This window comes from Solea solea, chromosome 1 (assembly GCF_958295425.1).
Source record: "Solea solea chromosome 1, fSolSol10.1, whole genome shotgun sequence".
In the NCBI taxonomy this organism is placed as follows: domain Eukaryota; kingdom Metazoa; phylum Chordata; class Actinopteri; order Pleuronectiformes; family Soleidae; genus Solea; species Solea solea.
This window is the reverse complement of record NC_081134.1, coordinates 40,144,358-40,159,557: the sequence shown is the minus strand read 5'-3', so window position 1 is coordinate 40,159,557 and position 15,200 is coordinate 40,144,358. Positions and strand designations below refer to the sequence as shown.

General features: G+C 40.8%; 1 protein-coding gene across 3 annotated transcripts in view; it reads left to right on the top strand.

Annotated features, from left to right (window-relative positions):
• Positions 1-15,200, top strand: part of LOC131469942 (golgin subfamily A member 6-like protein 22) — a 103,870-nt gene that overhangs the window by 39,714 nt on the left and 48,956 nt on the right. For all 3 annotated transcript variants that reach the window (XM_058645412.1, XM_058645403.1, XM_058645419.1), the window contains exons 4-12: positions 425-544; positions 4,329-4,496; positions 5,987-6,151; positions 10,549-10,632; positions 10,899-11,066; positions 11,217-11,300; positions 12,001-12,168; positions 13,644-13,874; positions 14,007-14,237. In XM_058645412.1, coding sequence (XP_058501395.1) covers positions 425-544; positions 4,329-4,496; positions 5,987-6,151; positions 10,549-10,632; positions 10,899-11,066; positions 11,217-11,300; positions 12,001-12,168; positions 13,644-13,874; positions 14,007-14,237 — 1,419 coding nt within the window. The remainder of the gene's footprint in view (positions 1-424; positions 545-4,328; positions 4,497-5,986; positions 6,152-10,548; positions 10,633-10,898; positions 11,067-11,216; positions 11,301-12,000; positions 12,169-13,643; positions 13,875-14,006; positions 14,238-15,200) is intronic.

The following is a 15,200-nucleotide window of genomic DNA, read 5'->3' as shown; positions in this document are numbered from 1 at the left end:
CAAACCAAACCCACCAGATCACCATGTGCATACACTCCCACACAAGACACACTCACACCAGGACAACGCATCAGAAAAAAAAAGTCCTGTGTCATCAAAAGTCCCTCTCTGTTATGTTTGTATATTACTGTGCACCATAAATTATGCTTGCATCTATGGCAGATATTATCTGTTTTATCTTTCCTTTTATGTGTGTTTATTACGCGTATATACTGCACATGTTTTAATGCATTTTCCCTCCTTTTGACTGATGTTTTGACGTTTTATGAGGACGGTTCAACATTGCTCATAACCGATTCTATCTGATTCCACATTCTTTACACAGTGTGACCCGTAGGTGAGAGAAGCTGTCTAAAAATGCAGCTGCTTTAATTGCAGTTTATGAAGATGAATGATTGAATATGGTCTGCTGACTGTGTTCCAGGCCGAGGCCAAAATGGTGTCGCTGAGGAGCGAGCTCAGCACCTTATTGGAGAGAAGAATGGATGAGAGAGAGGCGAGGGTTAACCAGCTCACCAAAGAGCTTAATGGTGTGAAGCAGGAGGTGAGATTAAAACCTGTGATTGACATGCTCTGCTGTTTGAATAAGATTTAAAGGCGCAGAGGTTTTACGCCACATATTACAAAGTCTAAAATGTGTATCCTGTTTTTAGAACACCACGTTTCTGCTCCTCTAATAATGAAAGCTTGTGAATGCAGGGTGCTCGGTAGTTTCAGGCAAACTCCTTCAAACTTGTTACTCACACATCGAAAGCATTTTGTTTCCAAAAAACGCCAATGAATGAATATTAAAAAGGTCTGGAGAAAATTGTGCAGATTAGACTTACATTACAGACCACTGGGATTCTCGAACCATACGATCATGAGACTTCCAGCCACTTAGTATTTTATACCCTTTTAGCTCAGTTACCATGCTGTTTGAGCTTATTGAGCTGCACTGTTACTCACAAGGCACCCCGGCCTATTTAGCTATAAACACTCGCACAATCACACACTCAAGTACACACAACTTGATCTGCATATCATTATGCTTTTGATCGAATGCCAAGGTTTCCCCGAGAAAGACATCAGAGTCAAATGGAGCGAACATGTACACAACACCTGTAGGATTTGTGTGTGTGTGTGTGTGCGTGTGCACGCGCCCGTAAGAGAGGCAGCTGTGAAATCTGCACCTGTTTAATTGAATTAGCCTCGTTAATGTATTCAGACTGGCTGCCAAAAAGCGTGGCATTAACGAGCTCGTTAGACCAATTAGTTAATTAATTGTCTGTACAGCAGCCGCTTCCCAAAGAGCTGCGTCTTCATTATCTGATGTCTGCCTTCTGTTGGATCATTGAATGAGAGCTGATAATGCCCTGTTCTCATGAGTGTGTGTGTGCGCTTCAAATGTCATATTTCTGCGTGTGTGTACAGTATTCACCGTGTGTAACTTTTGGACCGTGCAAATCTGCAGAGACACAGGTACATGTATAGGTGCTTGTGTGTATGTTGTTTTTTTTTGGAGCACATTCAGAATATGGTTGCCAATATCAGTGTGCATATTGCAGTGAAAGGTTATGTGGGGGCTGTCACTCCCATAGGTAAAGACACAGCCGTCCTCCTAGCCACTTTCTAATCTCTCTTTTATTAGAAGTTAATATCTCGCCTGCTCTTTCTCACTCCACACTCCCACCTGCGTAGAAATGGCCCCGCTCCATCTTTTTAATTCAATTATATTAACCATCCTCTCTGTGTGTGTCTCTCTCTCTCTCTCGCTCCCTCTCTGCGCCCATAACTCTGCAACTCACATCTCACACTTGGTCTCCCTTCCCCCCTCACCCCCTCCTTCCTTTGTCCTCAAATGTTCCACTTCTACTCATAATCCGAGATGGAGGATAGACTTTGGCCAATCAAGGATTTGTGCAAGCTGCTCTCCCTTTCTCTTCTCCTCCGCCTTCGTGGGGGAAAAAAAAAAAAAAACATGATGGTTCGGAGAGGAGAAAAGAGAGAAGATGTGGTAAGGAGGAAAAAGGAGGCGGCAGTGGGCAGGAGTTGAGAGGAGGACCCCAGGGGCGAAACTATGATTGCTAAAGTAATGAGACTTGATCAGATTGAGGTTTCTCTCTCAATAGGAGCTTTACTAATATGAAAGTCTAAGGCTTAAGCACTCATTTAAAATAAAATCACAAATCTGATATTCTTTCTCCTGGACTTCCAGCTAAGGTCCTGTCCTCCTCTACCACAGAATTAAGACTTCACACAGACCACATGGGAACTTTTAATCATCTTTGATGGTGGCAGATTTGGAGATGAGAAATGAAATCACTGTGATGTATTAATTATGTAACAATGTTATGGAGTTCTGAATGTCAGTGCCGTAAAGACCTTAAGCTGCAGGAGACATTTTCACAGACACAGTGATCTTTAACTTCTCTGCCCGGCGGATAAGACTGACCTGCAGTGGGTGGGATCATGGAAGTGTTGATACACTGATGAGTGTATCACAGTGAACTACAGTCATAGCGAATCAGTCCCAATAATGAGGAAAAATGACATGTTTTTGAGAAACAATTCATTACACATAACCATTAAATCATCAATAGCTGAAGCATGACTGCTAAACATTATAAGGTTAGTTATTGTAGCGCTTTGTGAGCTCAGATTTGTTTTAAATTATTTCTTTTAAACAATATTATCAAAGGTTTGTCCACAAAAAATATGACTTATACTAGTAATTACAAAAAGGTTTTTATGTAATATTTGGATATACTTAATGCATACACAGTAAGTAAAGCAGGAAAGTTGCACTAAGTCTGAGGAAGTCTCTCTGTGTAAACTTTGGTTTAACATTGATGGATTTACTATTATAAATGTGAAATCCCTCTTGATAGGTTGGAATAAGGAAGGTGAACCTTTGCCCACTTACTCAACATGCTGAACTGTGCTTTTACAACCCATTTGGCTGAAGCACTGAAATTCACACATTATTGTCTCAGTTTCGTGAAGTCCATTTAATTTCCCTGTAGTCACACTAATATTGGTGGAATATCCAGATAGAAGAATAATTTTAATTTAGTTTTTTGCAATATCGCAAGCTTCCTCCCCCATGCTTTTAATTGTTACCATCTGTTGGACATGCTGTAACTTAAATGCATAGACGACTATATGGCTCACTGTTGCAACTTGTGGGAGGATATTTTGAACTGTGGCAGAGCTTGCACATACGGCTCAGAATAGGGCCGCAACTAAGGATTATTCTCATAATCTATTAATCTGTTGACTATTCCTCATTCATTGAGTAATCGTTTGGTTCATAAAATATTGGAAAAAAGTTGATCAGTGTTTCCCAAATGTTGAAATGTTTTTGTTTGAACAACCAGAAAATATTCATAATTAAGATGCTGAGAAATCTGTGAGCTTTTAATTAATAAGAAAAAAGACTCAAACCAATTAATTTAGATGAATGCGACACCTTGCAAGCAAATTGTATTTATTTTTTAACTGTTCATATACTATACAGTTAAAATCGGCTCTCAAATCATCCCGTCTGACAAATATTAGTGTGAGTGTGTGTGTGGGTGTGTGCACAAAAGTGTGTATACACGTGATGTGCGTAGATGCAAATGTGTTTGTGAGTGTGTTGATTGTCTGCAGCCTCCTTACTAATCCAACAGAGGGCTCATTTAACACAGTCTAATGAATAGGGGTTTTGATTTGACAAGTGGCTCCGAACTACAGGAGCTCAACCACACCCTTGGTCTCCTTTAGAAAATGATATGTTTCTTAATTTGTTAATAAGCACTAATTTGTGTAGAAGCAACACAGCAGCAACCATTCAGGTTTAGAAATAAATGCATGCTTTATTGTTTTCTGCGTAGTTCTGCACATGTTGATTACATTTTTCCTTTCAAACAAAAAGCCATGGACGTGGAGACCCAACATCACCATCAGTAACTCTCATGGTAACTGAAAATAGGCCTTTTGCAAATTATATTTTTTTTAATTATTGAATTGATGTCAAACTTTAAGTTCGCCAAACATTATGCATTAAAGGATAATGGCTCTACTTTGCCGGTGGAGTGTGAATGTTCTGAATTTAAATGTCTCCAAGAAACTGAGCGGTACCTGACTGTGACAGGTACATGGCCGAGCAGTGGCAAATTAAAATGGGGAACGGTCCAAAATGATAATAAAATTCACAATGCACTAAATTAAAACAAAGTTAAATGCATCAGTCTGGAGCCCCGCGTAAAGAAAGTAAGTGTTGAATTTATTCATTTATTTTTTCCATGTGTACTGTACGTGTGTGTTGACAAACAGTGCTGTTCTGCTGTGACTGTGTGTTTTAGATAAAAGAAAGAGATGAAAACGTGAGGTGCCTGAACCGGGATGTGGCGGGTTTGCAAGCGTCGCAGGAAAATCTGCAGAGAACCTTGGCTCTTAAGGAGAAACACACACAACAGCTGGCCCAGGCCAACACACAGCTCAAAGAGACACTGACCTCACTGCAGAGCAAAGTAGGTAACGCACACACACACACACACACACACGGTGAGCTCTTGTTAAATAAGGAACAAATTCGGGCAACCTTCTCTATCAAATTCATTCAGGTACATCAGGGAATTATCCTCACTTTTTGCATTTCTTCTTAGTTAATGATCCATCCCTCTTCCCCTCCTTCTCTGCCTTCCCTCTCTCACCCTCTCTCTATATTTAATAACTCATCGCCACCATCTTAGCTCCGCAGAGGGTTGGCTCATTGTACAATAAAGAACCATGTCCGTATGAATATCACTTAGCCAAGAGAGGGAAGAAGAGTGGAGGAGGGGTTAATGCAGTGTTGTTTCTTTATGTGTATATAGTGTGTATATATATATGACCTTAAATTATTTTTCCTTCGAACATTATTCTTCCTTTCTCTCTTGTCTTTCGGTTTCCCTCTCATCTCTCTTGTCCAGGCTCGCCTTCACTCCAATGAGAACCAGTGGTAATGAATGGGAACATTAAAGAGTCATACATATGATGAATGGAATGGCCTTTAGGTTTCACTCATTGTCCCTTTTCTCTCTTCCTTAAAATTAGTTCTCTCTCTCTCTCTCTCTTTCGGCCTCTCTTTCTTACTGTATTTCTCTCGCCTCCCTTTTCTCCTCCTCACATCCCTCTAGGTGTTTTGGAGTGGTGCGAGGCAGTGGGTTGTGTTTTAGGCTTAAATTAACCCATTTACTGTGTCCTTGACCAAATCAAGGCATTCATCTGCTTTGAGTGCGGGTGCTTGTCAGCCAACTTAATGAAGTACATTCGCCATAATAGATTATTAGTTGCTTGACAATTTTAAACACCTACTTAAATGTTGACTTTGTGCTCTGGGTTTTCTAACATTCACTTAATTTCTTTACCCCTTTTAAAGTAAGTAGCGTATTCAGGAGAAAAATTGCATTTGCTTTTCCTCACCGTACTGATTATTCGCGGGCTCACCTCGCATTCTTGCAGGTTCTTACAACAATCAAGTGGTCTCAGAGTAAAAGGTGCATTAGTCAAACCAAACATCTACACGTAGGTGAAAATTAAAGAAATGCTGTAGCTTAGAAGACGATGATGTTTTTTTTTCTCTTATCTGATTCGGAGCAGATAAAGACAGGATCGCATCTATCAGTGAGCCCTGCCTTAAGGTTTAAGAAGCACTCCTCAAGTTAGAGTTTTACGTCTCTATGATGAGTAGTCGGGCAGTTTTATTGGTTCTGAGTCAAAGCATTAACTGTAGGGTTCCACAACCTGGCACAAAACCTTTATGATGTTTCCTTTCACTGCTATGGAGACAGAGAGGAGGCAAACACCCCTAAATTGCACTTTGATCTCCTTCTCTTGCTGGAACTCCATTCTTCTCCTTGTGTTTCTTTCCTCTTTAGCTGTCAGCCTGACAGAGAAGGTTCAAATCATAAACACCCAGACGCGTCGTACTTGTTCCTCATTTCTCTTCTTGTCTCTCTATTATCTGTCCACCTTCCAGTTACAAACGAGTGAGTCCATGTTGCAGGACATCGGTGAAACTCTGGATCAGACCAGAAACGGCCTGAGTACAGAAACCCAGCAGAAACAGCAGATCCAGGACCAGGAAGTCATCGAGCATCTTCAGCAGAAACTGACTCATGTTCTTCGCACCACTGAAAAAAAGGTAATTGGTTTCTTTCTCAAGGTCCTCATTCAAATATTAAAATAGCAAAATTCTTGTACAAGCCTCTTCTTTGTCACAATTATACCGAGACGAGCACATTTGACTCGCCTGTTGTTGGCCATGTATTGTTGACATTGAGGCATTATCAGCGTTTTCGTTTGTTAACAAGGTCAAGGAACATTTTCTCCACGAAATGGACAATGTCAGGCGAAAAATGGTAAAGGTTCGCCAGAAGGGAGATGAAATGTTCACTTTAATGCAATGCATTGTCTTTTCCAACAATGATTGTGATAAGAGGGGTTGCACAGGTGAGGGATTCATTTAAATATTCAATTTTCAAATGTAATATTCACTCTGCCAGGCATTGTCTCTTTCTACAATAGTGCTGATAATAAGGTTTTAGATGAGGGGTAATGGGATGTTCTGATATTTAGAGCGAAGACACATGACAACATTTTGAATTATGTTGTTAAAATGGGATTTTCTTTTCCTGCTAGTTCTACAGTGAAATTTAAATTTCACATGTTTGTATACTACAACACCTTTAGACCTTTTTTTAATGCATTTTATAATTTGTCAGCAGCATAATGCTCATTGGTTTGTGTTTAACCTTCAAACACACAGGTACACACATGCTTGTCACTAAGCTATTTGTGAATTTCAAGGGCTTGAGTTTATAAGAAAGAAAAAAGAAAACGGGAAGCAGCACATACGGTTCAGTCCTTTTCATTAATGTGCCCTCTTCACTCATAATTATTTTCAAAGTAGGGTAAGGGTTAGGGTCAGGATTTTGTTTGCCATCATTCAGGCTATTGTTATGACTATTACCATGTTTGTATAGTGTGCATTTAAAATACAACATGTGTGACAGTCCATGTTATACAACTGCAAAAAAGACTTTGGTAAACAACATTTCAATTAAAATCTTAAGAGTGCAGGGTTGACCTCTTGCCTTTTATCCTGGATGAGTTAACAATAACCCAGTTGTCCTGCTGTAGGATGAAGGCAAACTAGCAATCATACTTCATCACTTCAACTCACTGCTTGTTGCATAAGCCATTTTCAAACACTGTGAAACAACTGCATAGAGAAGTGTGTGCGCTGTATTTACCTGCATGTGCCTTTCATGAAGGACTTTATGAACTTCCACATCCTGCCCTCCTTTATTCACCAATACTGCCTTTTCTCGGCTCTATTACGAACCCAATGTCACACACACACCCACGGCCCGTGCGTTCACTCATCCACACACTAAAGCCAGCACTGTACGGTGGTAGTTAAGGGGAAATGCGAGCGAGTGTGTCTGCTTCCACTTGAATGTAAGTGAAACTGAGGGAACTTTGTATCAAGTAGTTTCCTATGCAGCTCTGAATGTCCTAACATTAGCACAGCTGAACAAATAACTGTCAGCACTCGCTCCCTCATCTGAAATGTACTCTGCTGATTCGCTTTCACTCCTACTCCCCCCCCCACACACACACCCCACAGCCCCCTCACTTAGGCTTATGTGCATCAGAAGAATAGGAATTCAGTTTGCATCTTTCTGGAGAGAATATGTCGGGCCACTCCCTTTACAAAAAAATAAAGAAATAAAAAAATAAGGTTCAGTAAATTTGCTCAGAATTTGACAGTGACAGGAGATAAAGAGAGGAAGCACAGGTCTGACTTGAGCTGGGAATTGTAGAGGGTCTACTTAAAGCTGCTGTCAGTGAAATACTCAAGTAGGAATACCTGCGAGCTATCACTGTTCTAACTCATCCACTGTACCGTTGCATTTTGTTGTAGCACAAGAGCTTGCGGAAGTGCTTATTTTCAAACCATGAAAACAAATGTCTGTGAATGTTTGTTTGGTGTTCTTAACATTTAGCTCAGATGTCCAGTCGTTTCTTTTTCTTCTTTTTTTTTTTTTACAGTGTGGCCCGTTCACTTGGATCGAAGGCGTACGTTCTTATAGATGCACTGTATAAAATAATTCAAATTGCATGGCATTTGGACAAGATGGTGGGGGGGGGGGGGATCAAGAAAGCATCCATGAATGAAAGGGGAGACAAAGAGCAGAGCAGTGGAACATAGGCAGAGTAAGGATGTTGAAGCATTCAAGGTTGGACTTGAACAAACATTGGTTCTGCTCTCAATTCTTTACAAACATCAGAATAGCTCACTGATTTTTCTCTTTCCCTCTGCTTTCTCTCTTGATCTCACTTATTGCTCATTTCTTTTTCTTGCCTTGCCACTTCTCCCTTTCATCCCCTCATCACCACCCCCAACTGTTCAAATATTATTTCTCCCCCTCATGTCACCCCCCCCCCCCCCCCCTTTCTCTTTCTCTCTTTATCTTGTCATTGCCTGTCAGTAGGGATTCTATCTGCACTGAGTGTTGTGTGCACGTATGTGTGAACACATAAGACTGAGATACACTTAAGAGCTCATTGATTTAAAAATACCTTCGATATTGGAGGTCCCCTCCTGCAGATTCGTTCAGGAGCTTATCACACACACACATAGACATCCACGTAGAGATATGCATAAACCAAAGCCCCACTCCAAAGTTTCTTCTTAAACTTTGTGATTGACCTAGTTAGCGTGTCGTTTTGACAACTTATCTGTTTTGACACGACATCCTCTGGTGTTTATCAACATCTGTTCTGCCTATCACATGCTCACATCGGGAATTCACGCACACACATATGCACAGATGAATCGAGCGCAAGTTCAAAAATCGGCAGGAAGTGAGTGTTTGCTCTATTGGTAAGTTTAGTAAAATGAATAAACACATTGGTCAGATGTCTATGGAATGCTAAACAACACCTATATTAATCCTGCCGGTGGGTTTGAGTTACTTTAACTCTGTGTTTATATGAGTTTGCAGTTGTGTTTTAGCTGCTATGTGCGTGGCAGTATATGCTGTGCTTTTTTCCTTCTTCCCCCCTCTTTTCTCCCTTTTCTCCGTGCCGTAGCTCAGGTTTAGTGTGCCTGTGAGCCTGCCTGCTGACAGGCAGAGGTGAGAGGTCAAAGAGCCAAGTTAACTCCATCAATCCGCCTGGACAGTTACAAACGAGCCCTCAACTCTGGTCCAAACAATCCTTGGATCGTGTAGGACGGACATAAGGGTGGAGAGCGATGGAGAAAGGGAAAGAAGGCTTTCTACTGTATTCGGCAAAAAGGGCTGATGCATTGTATTTTTTCTGTAAAACAAAATGTATGTCGGCATCAGATATTTACAGTAGTTATGCATGCACTGTGTAGATTATAGTGACAGCATGCAGTACACTCAGTGTCATTTAATGTTTTAGATTTCAAATATTTTTAATTACTTAACACTTAACATTTATAAAACAATCTGTACAGACCTTTTGAGACACACAGGTTTGCACAGCTATTCTTCTTAGGGCACTGCATTTACTTTCATTCATTTGGACACCCTAAACAACGCATTATTGTTAACCAGAATTTCAAAAAAAAAAAAGGTTCACAAAGAAGCAGCCAATACAAGAATACACACACACACACACACACACACACACACACACACACACACACACACACACACACACACACACACACACACATATTCTTGTACAGCACTCTTAGTGAGTTCACTCATAGACTCTAACTTTAACCATCATTACCAAAAGCCCTTATCCTACCACTAACCGAAACCCATCTAACCTTAACCAAAAAAATAAATATCAAGCCCATACTGTGTATATACTGCAAACTATCCATAATGCACATTCTACATTTTACTTTACCTCTTTTTTAAATATACAGTCTTAGTGTTAATATCTTATGCATGTACTTTCTTTTGTAATGCATGTTTATTATTTATCTTTATCTTTACTGTCTTTGCTGCTGTAACAATGTAAATTTCCCCACTGCACGACAAATAGAGTCATATCTATCTTAGTCATAGACATAATGTATTACCCAGCTCCTTACCTTTACCTCAACCTTGTCAACTGCCTGCCTAACCTGAACTCTTTCCATAACCTAAACCTAATTCTTACCCCAACCCAGCTAAATGTCCTCACAATGATGGGTTTGGATTAAAATAACTCCTCACAGTAAAGAAAGACGTGAGATTTTTTGGGGGGTAATTTGGCACATAAGTTACAAATGAAGCAGACAGTCTCGAGCAGTTGTCAGACACGCTGTATATTCAAGAGATTTCTCAGCATGTAGCGTCACCCACCCACCACCACCGTTGACTTAAATCCAAATATGATAACGAGCCTGAAAAATGTTATCTCAAAATTTTGTAAACAGTGACCTAAGCTTTCCGTCTCCTGAGATTCACGGTGCGTTGCCAATGAGGCAAGGCTTAACACGCTGTTAAGTGAGAATATCACAAAAAAAAGAGGTCAGACATTCTTAAATCACGAGAACTTGTCTTGCAGATGCAGAGGAGGGAGGTGAAGATAAGTTTGCTGGTGAAGGAGCTCGCAGAGCATAAGAAGCATCACTCTGACTGTCAACAAGAGGTAAAATACAGCAGCTTCATTATTCACCAAACTGATCATATGCAATGCTAATGATTTACAGCATATTAAGTTAATTAATTCCATAATTAAATACAATTTTACTTGAGTACTGATCAAAAACGGACTTATTTTGTAGTTTATTCCAAAAATGATTCATTAATATGTAATTATCATTTTCAAAATAATCCATATGACTGATTTGTATTAAATATAAATTGACATAAAATGGTAGCACAGATTGAGTTGTTTGTATTCATGTTTTCCAGTTGCTTCAAAGAGACAAGGATTTGGAGAAGCTCTACCAGGTGAGGGATGAGCTCAGAGCCAAGATGGAGGTGCAGAGCAGAGAGTGTGTCCACCTAAACCAGACCAAAGAGAGACTGGAGGCTGACTTGGCTCTGAGCCATGAGAAACTCCACATCTCCCACCTCGAGGTCCATCTTTGTCTCACTGTGTCTGCATGTGTGTGTGTGTGTGTGTGTGTGTGTGTGTTTGTTGTGTGTATGCATTCATCCGAGGTAGCATACTTGGCTAAAATGGCAACATAAGAAAGTCATTTAAATGTATTTTTTCTGTGCGTTTAGGTTCGGAGCAGAGAACAGTTAATTCTGCAGTTAAGAGATGAAATGAAGACGGCTGAACAAACGTATCAAGGGACACAAGAACAGGTGTGGCAACTTGAGTGCATCTGTCATTCACTGTACGTTTATTTGTGTATATATAGCAGGGCCTCTCTCTTTGTATTTAAGATTTTGCTGAACCTGGAACAAGTGATAGAAGATCACACTTCCTTTAATGTGACCAACTGAAGATCTTCTTGTGTGTTTCACAAATAGGCTTAGTTCTTTTTGTATTTTGGGTTTTGTCTCCAGGCTTAATTTCAATTCTAGGTAACACTACAAGGGTCTTAAACCTGTCTTGCTATTTTCTGTTTGTTTTCCTTTTCATATGTTGAGGCCGGGTTGAGTTAGTGCCCTCGTGTTTTTGTTTTTTTGCCAGCAGTGCCATGCTTACACCCACAGAGTTGCTAACATCCACTCGGGGGAACTGCCCAAAACCAGCATCAGTGTTCTGCTGTCGGCTACCAAGCAGGTCCATTAGAACAGTGGGAGGTATAGCGGCTTACTCAAAGGCTCCTCGCAAGTCGGAGTAGGAGAATGGGGGAATCGTTACTGATTCATGTCTGCTGTACCCACATTTCCCCAGCTGGTCCTGAGACTATACTGGGAGACTCTGACTCAAGCCTTATTTACACACTTTAAAGCTGTTTCCACCCCCTCGCTGTCTATTCTGTCTGTATGTGCTTATATATATATATATATAACATTGTCTTTTTTACAATTGGCCATTTTCTTTTTCCCTGCTTAGGTGGCAGCACTGGAGTCTGAGGTGAGACAGTTGAACCACAAAGTCAGAGAACACCGAGAAGAGGCTTGTCAGTTGAGCAGAAAGGTCAGCGATGCAGAGCACCTTAAAAACCAGAAGGAGACGGAGCAACAGCAGCTACAGGATCAGCTCTGTATTAATCAGCAACAGGTAAGGATGAAATACTCCTTTACTCCTCTTCTTTTTTCTCATCTGCATCTCCCCCACTCTTAAAATCTGTGGCGAAATCTATAGATTGAACTCTGACCTGGAAAAAGCTCACAAACTTACAAAACACTTGAGCGAGACGAGTATCCTGGAGTGGCCTTGCAGCCTATTGAAGATGAGTAACTTGCAGCTCTGCCAAATGCAGAACAGGCGGAAGGATTGAGGGTCAGAGGTCACAAAGCTCAAGGTCAGCTATTTGTCAGCAGCACATTGATGCAGAGGAGGCAGGTTTTGTGAACATTCAGCTGTCACTCAGTCGAGCCCCAATCCTACATCAAAACAATCCACGTCTTTAATCCAGTGAATTACGTAGAGAGTGAGAAAAAACAGATGCACTTAGGTGCCTGAATCTGACTGATCCAAATCAAAGCAGACAATCAAAAAGAAAGAAAATACCCATTTACAGCAGACAAGCTTAATTTTCTGAGACAGCTAACATGAATCCACATCTGCATCATCTAAATTACCAAAGAAGACAAATGACCCCTTGGTTTGTCAACCCCCCCCCCCCCCCCCCCCATATCCAATTACAGCCAAGTATGCACATAGAGAGGGAAACATAGACCAAGATGTTCAAAACAAAAAGGGGAGAAGAAAGTTATCATAAACCAAGGGTCAATTTAAGTTTTCACGACACAGCCACTGATACTCAACTCCTCAATCAGTCTTTGTACTGTAGGATAATAGCTCCTGTATGATGAAGGGAAAAGTAACAGTGAGTGCCACAGTCGGCAAAGTTAACTCTCCTCTCCTCCCATTGCATGAACACATTGTCTACACAGTCATGCTCCCTTCTACCAAGCATTAGTCTCAGATGGGCTCATTTAATCCCTGGTTAAACCGAGCCACGGTGAACCTCTGGAATCTAACTAGTTGGCTGTCATTAGTCGCAAAACCCTCATGTTCAGATCCAGATTACACCTGGATTAACATGGATGAACTCCAGGAGAGTGTTAGAGTGGGTTTAACTTTCTCAACCTCTCCCCTTGAAAGGTGAGCAATGGTTGGATTCCTAGTGTAACACCGGGATTAGGCCTGGTTTCACTTCCCGGGTTCCCATTTTATAATGACAGAGGTTAGTGTAGAGCATCACAGTATACGACACTGCGTAATTCAGTATTGGAGACATCTATCGAATCTTTTTAAGGGATATTTAGTCACAATGAAGCGGGTAATGTAGTCTATTTAACAGATCACGATGATGTTGATTGTGGGTGTTACAGTACTTACTAATTTGACTTTCTTCATCCTTAACCCATACATGCAATGAGTTCAGTTATAGTTTCACACATGGATGTGGGAAATCAAAATGCTCCTGTCGTTTAAACACATATTATTAGTGACTTTGTGGCTGCAGCTGTCTGAATAAAGAGTCGTGGTTTATTCGTATGTGGTGCATTTGACTGTGCTCTTTTCAGGTTGAGGCATCTGAGGTGAATCTAAAGAAGCAGAAGGATGAGATAGGACTTCTCCATCAGCAGCTGAAAAGAGCCAAGGAGGAGCTTAAAGATGCCAGGCTGCAAATCCAAGAGCAGAAAGAAACCGTGGCAATTTCCAAGCAGAAGTATGCTGCAGCAATAGAGAAGGTTCACAAGGTGCAGGGGCAGGTGGAACTTTTAGAAGTTGAACTCCAGTTTTCACAGCAACAGGTTGGTGATATTTGATTGTAAAATGGCACCCTGGTGTACTTAGTGATTCTAAATGAACACCATTAGCTGCAGACTTATTCAACACGTTTCTAAAATCCTTTCTTTGCCTTCTCCTTTATGTTTAATTGGCAGCTAAGAGAGTCCCAATTAGAGGCTCAGTCACTAAGGCGAGAGCAAGCTGAGCTGGAGCAGCGACACAGAGAAAAGGTGGGCCAATGGGAGCGCTCACAGGAGGCTTTTGACCAGCTGATGGATGAGCTCCAGGCCAATCAGAGCCTGCTGACCGAGTGTCAGCAAAAAGTGGACCACTTTAAAAGCCTTTCAGCATCCCTGCAGGAGCAAGGGGACGTTCTCAAACAAGAGGTGAGGACACATGGTAGCATTATGTAAAAAAAATTATGAAAAATCCAAAATCAAACCGGGCTTCCTCCACAAAATAAGCGTTCCCACAAGGTGAAGTGGACATTCTTACAGTCAAAGTTTATATACATGTATAAAGCCCAAACACTGAAGCTCTCAAACTACTTCACATCTCATATGAGTTGGCAATAATATGGCATATAATGTTGGCAGAACCAGTTTCAGGTACTATGCTCTGTTTAATTGAAATGAACTCCATAATGTCCTCCCACTCAAGTGTTCTATCCCCATCGGAGAGTTTAAAATGTTCTTATCCAGTATGTTTTATAGTTCCTGTAACTGGTCTGAATGAGACTGACTGAATAAATGAGGATGAAATAAAATGAAGACACAGACATCCAGATTTAAACACAAAATACATTTAAAACGCCTTTTAATGGCATTTTGTTTTTGTTCAGATTAAGTTCATTCCATGATTATGTAATGTGTTCACTTCAACCACCATTTTGTGCAGTCTTAATTCCACATGAAATGAATGTATTATTTCTATGTTAAATTTGTTTGCATGTATTTTTCAAGGATGCAGTTTTTATCAGACCTTTGCTGAGCGTGTGTGTGCGTGTGTGTGCGCGCGCGCCCGCCCGTCCCCCAGGTGCTTGCCTGGTCTGTTAATGTTGTGTGTGTGTGTGCATGCAGGGGCATATTCCTTTTGTGTGTGTGTGTGTGTGCACGTGTCATTGTTCTGACGCATAATGTGCGCGCTTGTGCACGTGTGCAGTGGCTTGTGTCACTTAATCTTTTCCCCCTTTTCTCTCTGTTTTATATTTACTACGTCAAGCAACAAATGAATCATCTTTATTACGCAGAAATTTAATTTGGATGAACTTAACTGCTGCCACCAAGGTCAGACGGGCAGAATGTCATTTTAATCCAATCAACTTTAATCTGTTGGTTATAAAAGAGTTA